Source organism: Podarcis melisellensis (assembly GCF_964234715.1).
Source record: "Podarcis melisellensis genome assembly, chromosome: 9".
Lineage (NCBI taxonomy): Eukaryota > Metazoa > Chordata > Lepidosauria > Squamata > Lacertidae > Podarcis > Podarcis melisellensis.
This window is the reverse complement of record NC_138541.1, coordinates 1152041-1166176: the sequence shown is the minus strand read 5'-3', so window position 1 is coordinate 1166176 and position 14136 is coordinate 1152041. Positions and strand designations below refer to the sequence as shown.

Sequence of the window (14136 nt, the reverse complement as noted above, 5' to 3'; positions counted from 1 at the left end):
TCATACATCCAGGAATGGTCCCAGGTCTGAAAGCATGGGGAAATAAAGCAAGATGTAGCAAGTGGAGACCTCAACATGTGTTAATGTACGGCAGCTGCAATCCAGTGGAACAGTCCACAGGGACGTGACTGTGGCATCCCAAATGGCGTCCAGAGTGAGGCCCAAGTCATGTTCCTAGAAACAGGAATCAACAGGGGTGTGCTTCCTGGCATGCACCTATCTGAGTCTGGGTGAGGACAGCACCCAAAGGGACCAAAAGGGGCACTAACCCAATTCTCAAGACTCGGAAGGGTTCCCTGTGCCAAGACAAGCCAGACACATGGCCAAGGGCTTTTTTGTGAGAGCAGAGTGACAAGGAGTCCGTCAATATAAGGAAAGAGCGTAGGAAAGAAAGGATGTAAACGCAGTGTAAGGTAGTCTTTATGTGAGTATATTGTATTCAATTATGGGGTATCAGAGTTTTTCGGGGCTAACCAGGCTGGGATAGCAGGCTTGTGGGTCTTTGAATTTCTGATTGATTTTTTTCAATTTCGTTGTTCTGTATGGGACGACGAGAATAAAGATTATCGTATTATCGTATCGTGAGCCTCCGATGAAGCTGAAGGCTGGGAGATTCAGGACAGATCAAAGCCCTTATTGATGCAGTGCCCGGTCAACCTATGGATCACCCTGACTGGGATGGCCACCAAGCTGGAGGGTTTTAAATGGGGATTAGACACAATCATGGAGGAGGAGAGGGCGATCTGTGGCTACTACCTCTGCCATGCTTCTGAACTGCAGTTGCTGGAAAGGGCAGGAGGGAAGAGGGTTCTTGTGCCCGGATCCTGCTTGTGGGTTTCTCACTGGGGCATCTGTTTGACCCCTGTGAGAACAGGGCGCTGGACTAGGTGGAGCATGGGCCTGACCCAGCCGGCTCCTTAGAGGTTCTTATCTCAAGGGCATCACGACAGACAAACCAGGGAGCAACTCTAAACTCTCTAGTTTGAGGCAAGGAGTGCCCCCTCCTCCTCCTCCTCTGCTACCCCCCCCAACTCCTTGTACACATTCCTTGTCCTCCTCCCCCCCCCCACTACTCCCCAAGGGGAGGCATTTGTTGCTTGGAATCCTAATTAACAAAAATCACACTCCGCGTTCTTTGCTGCAGGGTCTGCTCTTTGCGGGGCAGGGAGGTGGGGAGCTATTGAGTGTGCCGAAAGAAAGACATCTGTGACAGTGACGGCTGGCAGCCCCCGAGTTCCTGGCACAGCAGCCGTGACCTTCGTGGCGGCTGTGATGGACAGCCTGACCCCAATCACTCTGGGGCGCACCATAAATGACAGGGGAGAGGAGAGAGGCAGAAAGAAAAAAACGCCGCCGCCTTTGCAGGCAAACGTCCTAATAAAAACTAATACAGGCTGTCAAGCTGAAGGGAAGAGTCAACAGTAGCAGCAGCAGCAGCCTTTTTTTCTCAGCTCCCTTGTTGCTCCTGCTGGAAAAAAGTGCCCTGCTAAGCCAAGGCTGGACATAATAACAATAAAGACACTTATTTCTAATGAAGGACCAAGGTGGCCTCCAGGCAAGAGGATCGGCCTCTGTTGGTCCTGCTCAAGGGAATCACAGAAGGGAAAGCTCTGGACTCCCAGGAATGTCCCTTGGGAGAGAACTCCACCCTCTACTCAAACCAAGGTGGACATTTTCTGCAAGCATTTGCCCATAATGCATGGGCCCATGTGGTGCAACACACGCTGTTTTTCAAAAGATGGGACTCCAGGGGTGGCAGGAGTAGAAGAACCCAGAACTCAGCCAGAAGGAATCAGAGAAGCAATCCTGAAGATACCTCGAGGCATCCGTCTGCGATAAACACCACCACAATCTTGGCTCTTTGTACCCTGTCCCAAAGGTCAACCCCTCCCTCAAATTCTAGATTTGGTGGCCAGAGCAATTGATGTGTTCTACAAGTGTTCATTTTTAATAAAAATAAAAAGTTGGCTTATGTTTGCAGAAGCTCTTCTTCTTCTGATATGGACAGGGAAGGGCCACCTAGTTTTGTTCAGGGTTGAAGCTCCTCCCTTGAAAGCTGATGCAACAAACCGTTGGCTAAGACAGCCTTCCTCAACCTGTTGCCCTCCAGATGTTTCTGCCTACAACTCCCACCTGTTTCACCATCATACACCTTTCTGGATGTGGCTGATGGGAACCATACAGCCCAACCCACCTGAAGGATGCCTGGGTGGGGAAGGGTACTTTGAAGGGTACCTGTCTTCTTCATCTAAATTACACATATGTTGATGATTAATATTATTGGCAGATCCTATTATATGGCAGCATTTTTTATATGATAATAGGCCCAACAGACAACGCTCATCATCATCACCTGATGAGAGGAAGGGGGGTGCCCAAGCAGAAAGGCAATCCAAAGGAGAAATGGTTTTATGCCCCAAAATGAACTGGGGAAAAGCACTGGTTTTTATCAAGTCCAGAGGAGTCAGTAGCATCTGGTTGTCATACCTTAGATGAAGGTCTTCAGAGAACTTCAGGCAAGCGTAGATAAATTCCTTGATCTGGCTGTAAACTCTAGGCACAAACTCGGAAAAGGGGAACTTCTTGGGGAACGGTTGCTGAAAAAGGGAGAGGAGAGTGAGAGATGCCCCAAGGCAGATCATGGGGTCAAGGCACATGCAAGGCAGCAGGTGCATTTATTATTATTATTATTATTATTATTTTATTATTATTATTATTATTATTATTATTATTATTATTATTATTTCCACAGATAAGACCTTAGCCCCTTTGCTCCCTCCCTCCCCCCGTCTCCCCTTTCAGGAGTCCTTCTTGGACAAAGCCTTTCCCCCATGCAAAGCAGCCTGGCTTCTCTTTCGACCCCACACAACGACGATTTGGGGCAGCCAAGCATGTTTTGTTCAGCAGCCCAGGCCTCCCGTAGGAACAAGCAAAGGGAGGCTGAAAGAGGCATGCCAGCAAGCTCCCCCCTGGCACCTCAACCAACGTGGGTGGCACCGGGCACAGAATTCCTTTGAAGTCAGTTTGATTCTAGCCTTAAAGCTGTGGCCACCAGGAACCAATGCCCAGGTCCTCCGTGACGTTCCTCTGCCTATCTCTACACCACCAGCCTCCGACAACCTGGTGCTATCCAGCTGTTGTGCAATGGCCACCAACTTGGCTGGCTTTAGAAGAGGATTGGACAAATTCATGGACGATAAGGCCATTGATGGTAAGGATAGCTCTGCTCTCAACTCCACAGCAGGAGGCAGGGAATGCTTCCCAAAACCAGCTGCTGGAGAGTTGCTCCTGGGCTCATGTCCTGCTTGCAGGTTTCACACAGGCACCAGGTTGGCCACTGCAAGAACAGGATGTTGGACTACATGGGCCTTTGGCCTGATCCAGCAGGCCATTCCTATGTCCTTATGCCCTACCAGGACAGCTCAAGCTTATGGAAGCCGCAGTCTAAAGCATCTGGTTGGTGAAGACTCCTCTGCACCAACCTGCTCATGTTTGCCAGGGAAAAAGTTTATTTCTCTAAAGTCTGACCAAGTTGGAGAGTTTTCTAGTCTTCACCCAAGGCCCTTTCCCTCATCTCTGTAGGGAGAGGTTCTTCTGAGCTAAGGAGCTTGCCCTCTTCCCTGAGGAAGAACATTCTCAGTTTAAAGGATAGATGCCTGGTAGACTATGCAGAACTGGCAAAACTGACAAAGAAACAAAGGGACAAGGATAACTGCGACTTTAAAGATGAATGGGAACCTTTTACATAGTCAAAACAAAAAAAAATTCCTTCCAGTAGCACCTTAAAGACCAACTAAGTTAGTTCTTGGTATGAGCTTTCGTGTGCATGCACACTTCTTCAGATACCATGGACACGAAAAGCTCATACCAAGAACTAACTTAGTTGGTCTTTAAGGTGCTACTGGAAGGAATTTTTTTTGTTTTGACTATGGCAGACCAACACGGCTACCTATCTGTAACTTTTACATAGTATTAAAGAAGCAACAAAGTGAACTGGACTCCTTGGCAGGCTTTGAATAAACACTCACAAACTTTTTATTGATAATAACCAGTCAGATAAATTATGGATTTATACAATTTTGTAACATGCAGAAAATAGCATCGATGGAGAAACCAGATATTGGAACTGAGGGAAGTCGGGGGGGAGGGGGGTTGTTTAATGGGGAGGGAGGGGGGAAATGGGGAGGGAATTAAGGATATTTTAAGATAATATGTTTTGTTTAAATTCATAATAAAAATATTTTAAAAAATAAAGGATAGATGCCTGCCCAGCTTTTTCTTGAAAAGTCTCTAAGGGGGAGCAAAGGGAAGCTCTGACACACCACCTCAATCAATAAATCATTTTATTTGCACGCCGTCTTCCCAACCCATGTTCAAGGCAGATCAAAACCTACAAAAAATACGTAACTGCACGCATAACTAAAGTAGTCATAAGCAATAAGCTAAACATCAGAAGTACACAACCAAAGTGGACAATTTCCACATAAATTATTAGTTCCAAAGTAAGATACAAAAAATCAACAGCAACATAAAAACCCCACCAGACCCCAAGCCCCACCTACCTGCCCTCCACTTACCTTTTCCAGCTCCGGATCATGGAAGGGAAACTGCCCGACCATTTTCTGATACTGCTCTTCGTTGGCCACCGGGATGGGACTGTAGTTGTCTGAATCCAAAATGTTTCTGTGAAATGCCGCAATGACAATAAAGGAGGACAGTGAGAAAGATAGACCTCGCTCTGCTTCGGGTAGGAGGAGGAGGAAGGCCTTGGCCTCCCAGGAAGCCACCACAGGAGCATTTGCAAGAAATGAAATGAAATGAAGCAGTAGAGTTACTTGGATGCTGGAGACAGAACATCGCCAGGATCCACTGAGGACCCAGGAATGCTACTGGGGGCAGGTGGGCACCATCCTACTTCTCCTGCAGAACATACAGTCAAGCGTGTGGAAGGCAGAGAGGGAGCAGATGCCACCCTCAGGCCAAATCTCAGCAGCCCCTTGCACACGCAGCCTCCCCCAGCCCACAAAAACCTCCCTGGAGTGGGACCCAGCCCTGCAGCAGGTGTAACCCAGGTGCCACCCCCTCCCCTGAGGTACAGAAGCATCCTGCCAGGGGAAGAGAAAAGGAGGCAGCCGGCATCTCCTCCAAGGTCTCTGCCCCCGAACGCTTGAGACCAGCCCCCGGGGGCTTCTGAAATTAGCCTCACCTGAAGGCTCCTGCCCACTTCTTCAGCAGAGTCTCACTGTACTGATCCCGGATTTCCAGCAGCAAGTCAAAGAGGTGGTTGACGGGGAAGCCGTATCCCTGGGCAGAGAGACACAAACATTCGACCACACGGAAGGCACAAAGGGCCACTTCACACTTTACACAGAGCGGCAGATCCAGGGAGAGAGAAGGGCAATGCAGCACATCCACATTTCGCATCCTGGAGGGTCCCGTGGAAAGCGGCTTTGGTGCTCTGCCCCTTGGCTTCTGGGGGACCCTTGGGCTTTGAGAAGGGCCCCGGGGAAGCTGCACTTCTAGGGTGGAGCACAAGAAATTGCAGCAGAGAACATTTTGGGCAGCCCCTCCCCACAGAATCCTTGAATGGTAAAATTGGAAGAGACCCCAAAGGTCATTGAGTTCAATCCCCTGCAATGCAGGGATCACAGCTAGGAAACCCATTCCGATACGAAGCCCAGAAAACCATGGATGGAATTTCAGAACATGAAGGGAAGAGGCAAGTCTCACAGGAGCAGGAAAACCTCTCTGGGGAACCTTGGCAGCAAGCTACAGCCACTCACGCAATGGGGAGAGTCAGGTAAGGCCCAGGGTTGTACAGATTCGGGGGGTCATCAGCTGCTGCAAGCGGCAAATCGTAGGGCTGCCCCCTTTGAGCAAGACAAGGGTTGGGGGGCAGAGAGAAGGGGCCCGGGCTCAGAAGGCTGGCTGAGGAGGCCCTGGGCACATGAGAGAAAGCTGGCAGACCTATGAGGCAGCGGGAGCAACAAAGAGGAGCTACACACCTGGAGCGTATCAGCAAAAAGCACAATGAGATTCTTCAAGTCCAAAATCAGGTTGGGGTCAGAGCAGTAGGACTGTAAGAGAGGGGAAAGGGTTATTTATTGACATGCTACTGTTCCACCCCACCTTTCTTCCAGAAGGGTCAGAACAGGGAGCACACCGGGAGGGTGTGTGGAAAAGAAACAAGAAACGTTCTCCTTTAACTTTGGCTTCCCCCCATAAACTTCAGTTGCTAGGAAAAACAATAGTAACCAGTGGCGTAGCGTGGGGGTGCAGGGGGGGCCGGCCGCACCGGGCGCAACATCTGGGGGTTAGGGTTAGGGGGCGCAAATTACTTGCCTTGCCCCGGGTGCTGACAACCCACGCTACGCCACTGATAGTAACCAAGGCCCTGCCTTTAAAAATGAGGAATACAATGAAGGGCTTTCGTTGCAGAGAGGGTACCCCTGGAAGCAAATCCAGAGACCAGCACCAATCCAACTTCTGCAACGGTGTTTTCCAAGGACCAAGGCTGCCTGCCCACCTACAACCACTTCAGACCAAAGCACTGATACTCACGGAATGCGTCCGGAGAGCAGCAATCGTCTTTGACAGCGCCATCTCCCAGAGCTCATCGATGTAGACTCTGTCCACCAAGCCCTGGCTTGTGTGCAGGACGTGGTCCTCAATGACGAAAAAGCTGCCAGAAGGGAAAAGAAGAGGAGGCTGTAAGGAGTTGAGCTCAGGTGTCCCTGAGTCCGCATGGAATTCGACAGAATCCGCAAGCTGGGCGGGCTCCTGCAAATCCATCTGGTAAGCCTACAAGTCGTGGGGAAGCCCCATCAGCAGCCCTGGTCCAGAGCTCTGGGTCGGGTGCACCGTTGGGAGTTCATGGGTCTCCTCCACTCACTCCCAGGGTTAGGGTTAGACAGAGCCGGAAAGCTTAAGGGGGGTTCAAAAGAATTCTCAGAGAATAAGGCTACCATTGGCTGCAAGCCATGATGCTGTGTTGGAGGTGGGATTTCTCTGGATGCCAGTCGATGGGAATCACCAAGGGGAGAGTGTTTCTGCACCCAGGTCCCATTAGGGCATCTGCCTGAAGCAAAGATCCCCAGTGTCAAAGCAGTGATTCTTCAACATCAACTTCGTAGGACTGGTCATGTTGTGTGGATGCCTGATGATCGTTTTCCAAAGCAACTGCTCTATTCTGAACTTAAAAATGGAAAGTGTAATGCTGGTGGTCAACAAAAGAGGTTTAAAGACTGTCTCAAGGCAAATCTATAAAAATTTAGTACAAACACCAACAACTGGGAAACACTGGCCTGTGAGCGCTCCAGTTGGAGAACAGCCTTTACCAAAGGTGTCAAGGGCTTTGAAGACACTCAAACTCAGGACACAAGGGAGAAACGTGCTAAGAGGAAGGTACACTTGGCAAATCCACACCATGAACAACTCCTGCCCGGAAACCAATGTCCCAATTGTGGAAGGAGGTGTGGATCCAGAATTGGCCTCCACAGCCACTTACGGACTCATTGTTAAAACCGTGTTTATGGAAGGCAATCTTACTCGGCTATGAGGAATCGCAACAGCAGAAGCAACAGAAGAAGAAGAAGAAGAAGAAGAAGAAGAAGAAGAAGAAGAAGAAGAAGAAGAAGAAGAAGAAGAAGAAGAAAGATCTGCTTGACCACATTGAAAACAGGATGCTGGGCTAGGTGGCGTGATCCAGCTGCAGGGCTCGCCTTATGTTCTTAGGACCATCTTTCCAGGCAATTTCCTCTAAATATGTACCTCTACTTAGCATTGCACTTGCAACTGGGCTTCAGACTCAAGTGTGTGTGTGTGTGTGTGTGTGTGTCAAGTCACACACTTGGCTCCTTTGCTCACATCTCACATAATTATTTGCTCTGCAGGCCTATTTCCACCAATGAGCTGGGAAAGCCTGGTGAATGCACACTTCTCTGGCATTTGAGAGCTAAGCTCAGCACGGCAGCAGAAAGATCCCAAGAACCGGGGAAACCTCTGTGCTCTCATCATTCAGGATGTGGGATGTCATGCAGGAGGCACCTTGAACCCAGGAGTCCCTGACAGACATTTTCTTGAAACCCCCCCCCCCAAAAAAAGAGGTTCCACAGCCCCGCTTCCCTGTACCCAATTCACTGTACACAAAATCCCTTTATTCTCCAGCCTGCAAAATGTGCAAGATCTCTCTGCCCTCACGTGCACCATGCAAGGTTTGGGGCATTCAGACTCATTTAGGAAGCACTTGGTTCTCTTGCTTCAACCCCCTCCATGCAGGACTCAGAAAATGCCTTTTTAAAAGGAAGGGTATTTGCAGCATCTAAGCAGATGAAGAGAAAGAACAATACCTACCCTACAATCTGGTTGAAGTATTTCCGGTAGCCGCCCAACGTCTCGTGCTGGAGGGGGAGAGAAATGGATCAAGATTAAAATGTGCTGAAAAGAGAAGGGAGCAAAATCAGATATCCAGAGGTTTGGTGGAGAAACCCTCAACCCCAGCCCAGCTCGGAACCTGAAACCTATTCAAGGGAGCCCCACCTACCATGTTGGAGGGGGGCTGCAGCACCAGCCGGGCCTGCTTTCTCCTCTGCTTCCGGTAGTAGCTCTCAAAGGAATCTCGGGCGCCCTGAGGAGAAGAAGAGACCTGGTCAAGCTCCGGTCCTGACCGCCCCCACCTCCTGCCCAGAGAAAGCAGCTGCTCCCCAAAGGTGAAGAACTGAGACAAATCTGTTTTGAACATGGCCAAGTAGAGATCTGAGCTCCTGAGTCTCTTGGACCTAGAATCCTGGAGATGGAAGGGACTCTGAAGGCCCTCTAGTCCAACCCTCTGCAATGCAGGAATCTCATCAAACGCTTAAGAGAAACATAGAGTATATCCAAGGCTGACCATTCCCAAGCCTGGTTGCAGCAGGCGCTCCAGGGAAATGGACTTCCAAGATCTCATTCCTGGTCAGTTACCACCAAGTCTGCCCCCATGAGTGTATATGTGAAATTCATATTTTTTTGCTCTGACATGCATCAGTTTACACTTCCTTATATTGAGCTGTATTTAACATTTTACCACTTTGCCACCTCACTGCTCATCCCTAACTCTAGATCGCTTATGAACAAGTTAAAAAAACACAGGTCCCAATACTCCTCTTTGGTGGACTCTGCTTTCTACAGCTCTCCATTCGGAGAATTGTCCCTTTCAATTTATTCCAACTCTCTGTTTCCTGCAACTGTTGTTGTTGTTTAGTCGTTTAGTCGTGTCCGCCTCTTTGTGACCCCCTGGACCAGAGCACGTCAGGCACTCCTGTCTTCCACTGCCTCCCGCAGTTTGGTCAAACTCATGCTGGTAGCTTCGAGAACACTGTCCAACCATCTCATCCTCTGTTGTCCCCTTCTCCTTGTGCCCCCCATCTTTCCCAACATCAGGGTCTTTTCCAGGGAGTCTTCTCTTCTCATGAGGTGGCCAAAGTCTTGGAGCCTCAGCTTCAGGATCTGTCCTTCCAGTGAGCACTCAGGGCTGATTTCCTTCAGAATGGAGAGGCTGGATCTTCTTGCAGTCCATGGGACTCTCAAGAGTCTCCTCTAGCACCAGAATTCAAAAGCATCCATTCTTTGGCGATCAGCCTTCTTTATGGTCCACCTCTCACTTCCATACATCACTACTGGGAAAACCATAGCTTTAACTATATGGACCTTCGTTGGCAAGGTGATGTCTCTTGCAACTTAACTAATCCACAAAAGGACCTCTCCTCTTATCCCTTGACTATCAAACTTTGGAGTCTTTGAAGAGGTACTTTGTCAAAAGCTTTTTGAAAGTCCAAGTGCACTAGGTCAAGTGGCTCGCTGACACCCTTGAAGAACTCCAAAAGATTCATGAGACAGGACTTGCCTTTGCAGAAGCCATGCTGGCTCTGCTTCAGCAAGGCTTCTTCTTCTATATGCTTGGTTATTTTATCTTCAGCAATACTTTCCACCAGTTTTCCCAAGACGGATGTTAAGGCTTTCAATTTCCAAGATCCCCTCTGGATCCCTTTTTAAAACTGTTGTTACGTTGACTACATTCCAGTCCTCAGACAGGAAGGCTGATTTGAGGGACAAGTTACATATTTTTGTAAGAAGATCTGCAATTTCACTTTTGAGTTCTTTGGGAACTACTGGATGGATGCCATACAGACATGGCGATTTGGACGTTGTCGTTTTGTCTGTTAGGCCTAGAAGCTCATCTCTCTCCATCCCCACTATCTGCCTCAGTCCCTCGGACTCCCTTGCTGCAAAAGGACGTTCAGGCACTTGGATCTGCCCGGTATCTTCCGCCATGAAGGCATCCCCCAAACTTGAAACCCCTCTCTGCCCATCCCTGCAGCCACCAGAAAGGCAGTCTGGGGTGGGGTGGGAGATGGGGGGATTTTCCTGCCTCATCCACTGGAAACAGCAGCTCCATGTTTTCCTAATCAACCCGACTCCAAGGAACTAAAGGCCTCTTTTCCATTTAAATCTCCCTCTCCCTCCCTCTCTGTGGGTAAGAGAGCAGCGAGAAAGTTCCTTAAAGCCTTTCATTTCCCCTGTCTGGCTGCAGCTGGAGTTCCCCTTTTAACTGCCTGGCCAGGGGAAGTGAAGACAGTTTTATATAGGGGGAAACTCTAAGGGCTGCTTTAATATGTTTGCATGTGAAGAGGGGAGCCCTTTTCATAGGGCTCACTAATGAGGGTCAGCGGGATATCACACTTCGCCATCTGGCTCATTTGCACAGCGGGGCAGAGGCTGGCCCTAGCCTTGCGCAAGGGCCAGAGCTGAAAGGCTAAAAGGGTGGTCAAGAGATGCCCCCTACTGGCCACATCCTGGAACGGCCACCATCCCGGCATCAGTACCGGGCAGGAGGGTCCCCTGCGCCGCCTGATGCCATGGCTGGAAGGGAGATGGATACGGAGGGGAGACTGTGGTGAGCATCAGTGCCATGGGAAGAAAGGAGGTCACTGAATCATAGAATTGTAGAGTTGGAAGGGACCTCCAGGGGTCATCTATTCCAACCCACAGCAATGCAGGAATCCGAACTAAAGCATCCTGGCCAGGTGGCCATGCAACCTCTGCTTAAAAACCTCCAGGACCACCTCCTGAGGGAGTCTGTCAAGCAGCTCTTACCATCAGAAAGTTCTTTCTGATGTCCTTCTTTGCACAGCACGTGGATATGCTATGGAACTCCCTGCCACAGGAGCAGTGATGGTCACCAACGGGGGTGGCTTTGAAGAGGATTGGACAAATTCATGGAGGAGAGGGCTAGCGATGGGTTTACCAGCCCCTTTGGTTCTGCTCTGCCCTCCAGAGTTGGAGGCAACAATGCTTCTGAATTCCAGTTCCTGGAAAGGGCAGGAAGGGAGAGGGCGGCTCTTGTGCCCGGATCCTGCTTGCAGATTTCCCATTGGGGCATCCAGTTGGCCACCGTGAGGACAGGGTGGTGGGCTATGTGGGTCAATGGCCTGATCCAGTAGCCTCTTCTTATATTCTTATGTAAGAAAGCAAAGCAGTCACACTCAAGTGCCCTTCTGTCCTCCCCTTTGGACTGCTGCTGTTCCTCTCCCACCTCTCCCTGGACTCCTCCCCACACATTTCCCACCAGGACAGCCCCTACCTCCAGAGTCCTCAACCCACTTGTCCCTCCAAGCTCCCTTTTCAAGGCCCCACTTTTGAGCAGATGACCCAGCCCCTCAGGCCTTGGCCTGGTCAGAGGGAGTAAGGAGCTCAAGATGGATGGCTGCTCTGGCCAGCATCTCTGGGTCTCCACTGTGCAGTTGTGCCCTTGGGCTTCCTTAAACACCTCCCTCGGCCTCCAAAAACCAAGCTGAGACTTCTGCATTGGCCGGGGGTTGGACTGGATGACCCCTGGTAGTCTCTACAATTCTATGATTCTAAGTCCTGCTATAGAGGCCCTTCCCTGCTTGAGGCCAGCAGTCTGGGCCTCTCTGCCCCTCTGTGACCAAGAGCCTTCTCCACTGCCCATTTCGCTAGTGGAGCAGCCCCTTAGGCCTGGGTTTGTCTTGACAAGCCCCAGGCCTGACCCAGAGGAGCTTCTCCTCGGAGGGCTTGAGAGCAGCAGGCTGAAGGGGCCTGGGCTTTGGAAGCAGCCGAACACCATTCGTAATGGGTCTAGCCCCTGTTCACAGATGCCCACCCTCCTCCCTAATGTATAAAATGAATTTAAAGCCCTCCTTGACGGTCAGTCCTTGTGCAGTCCAAAGCACTGCTAGCTCTGCCAAGGGTGGCTTTAATTGATCGCCACTTTCCACAAACTTTGAGGCAGGATTTTAAACAGGCAGGCCACATAAGACCATGGAGGAGCCAAGGCGAAAGGTACATGCCCACACACAGAAACAGTGCATTCTACAAAGTTTTCTAATGTATATGAGGATTATTTGGACATTTTAAAAAGTTTTTTTTAAGTTTTTAAAAAAACACACACTCTTTGTAAACAGACACCTTGGCACTGATCCGGAGGGCACAAGCGAGGAGCTGAGGCATCACAGACACCAAAAGGTGCACTACATGCACTCTGCACAGAACGCACAGGCTCTGCGAACTGTTCCTCCTGGGCCCTGGCAGAAGGCAGTGGGAGATTCCTTGCTTCTGAAGACAACTAGTTGCAATGCGTGTTAGACACTGCAATAAAAGTCTATTTTCTGAGCTTTAGGGTCACTTCCAGGTGACCTTTTTATTGAGCCTTCATCCTGATTTGTATGCCCAGAGTTTGCAAGGAGGTTAGACCCCACGTCGGCTGTTTACTGAACATTCATTTCCTCGTATCCACATCATCTTCCCCCGGACAAGATGAATCTGGTATTTAAGTCAAGGGTATTACATGCGCTGGAAGGGGGAGGAGGAGAGAAGTCTGGGAACTTTTGTTCTCTTGCCAGAACCTCTGGCGACCCAAGGAACACATTTTATGATTTAAGAGATAATTATGACATACAAACGATGTGCAGGACAACTCCAATTTCACATGGCAAGCAGGCTGTCCTTTTCCTGTGCAGCCCAAACTCCAAGGCTCAAAGCCCAAGAGCTAACGCAGGAGGTGCGTTTTCCTGATTCCTGGAGGTCATTGGTTTCGCCCTAAGCCACAGAAATCAGGAGAGTCCCACAGAAACACACCCCGACACACCCGCTGTGTGCCCACTTCAATTACAAATCACTGCAGGGAAATGGGGGGCGGGGAGGTTAATCTTCCTTCACAAACCTACCCAGGACAACTGAATTCATAAGAAGGCCACATTTTGAAAGCTGTTCTTAAGAGGGGCTGCGAACAAGGCCCCTTTCTTCTGATGATAGGCGGGGTGCCAGCCCTGTCTGCCCTTTCCTTCTGCATTAACGCTCCTCCAACGAAGTGACTAGGAACAGATGCCAATTCAAGTGCCCTGGGAGGCCCAAAGCACCCAGAGCCTTAAAGCCAAGCACATTCTTGTCCTCAAAGGACAGCAGCTAAAGCAGAGCCCTGAAGGTCTCTCCTCCTGCCAGAGAGAAGAGCGCAAAAAGACAAGAGATGCTCAGTGGCCCACTGGGTCCTGTTCTGACAACGGCCAACCAGATGCCTCCTGTGGGACACCCGCAAGTAGGACCCGAGTGCAGGAGCAACTCTCCCCTCCTGGGATTCAGAAGCACCGCCGCCTCCCAATTGTGAAGGCACAGCGTAGCCCCCCCCCCTTGCTAGTGGCCATGGCTGACCCTCCCCTCCATGAATTTGTCTAAACCTCTTTTCAAGCCATCCTGGTTGGTGGCCCATCACTGTTTCTTTGGGGAGGAACTTCCATAGTTTACTCTGCACCGTGTGAAGGACTTTGTTTTGTCTCTGCTCCATCTTCCAACATGCAACTTCATCAAACATCCACCAGTCAAAGCACGGAGGGTGGCCCACAGCCCAAATGCACTCCTCTCCTTCTCATGCTGCTGCCTGCAGATTAAAAAGTCAGTGGGCATCATTGCCGCGTGGCCTTTCCTCTGCTCATCTTCTCTGGAGATACAAACAGCAACTTAGTCTGCGCAACACACAATCCATTAATTCTAGGCGTTACAAGGCAACTGGTCCTGCTCCCCAGCGCCTGCTTCAGTGGCTGAAGCAGAAGGGGCTACGTGCTGAATGGTGCCCTAACTTGCAAAGTC

General features: G+C 50.1%; 1 protein-coding gene across 1 annotated transcript in view; it reads right to left on the bottom strand.

The window, feature by feature from the left end:
• EXOC6B (exocyst complex component 6B) overlaps positions 1 to 14136 on the bottom strand; it is a 213486-nt gene that overhangs the window by 80424 nt on the left and 118926 nt on the right. Inside the window, exons 9-15 of the mRNA XM_081924938.1 lie at positions 8543 to 8626; positions 8353 to 8399; positions 6562 to 6682; positions 6006 to 6077; positions 5207 to 5304; positions 4578 to 4683; positions 2488 to 2597 (exon numbers count right to left, since the gene is read on the bottom strand). Coding sequence (XP_081781064.1) covers positions 2488 to 2597; positions 4578 to 4683; positions 5207 to 5304; positions 6006 to 6077; positions 6562 to 6682; positions 8353 to 8399; positions 8543 to 8626 — 638 coding nt within the window. The remainder of the gene's footprint in view (positions 1 to 2487; positions 2598 to 4577; positions 4684 to 5206; positions 5305 to 6005; positions 6078 to 6561; positions 6683 to 8352; positions 8400 to 8542; positions 8627 to 14136) is intronic.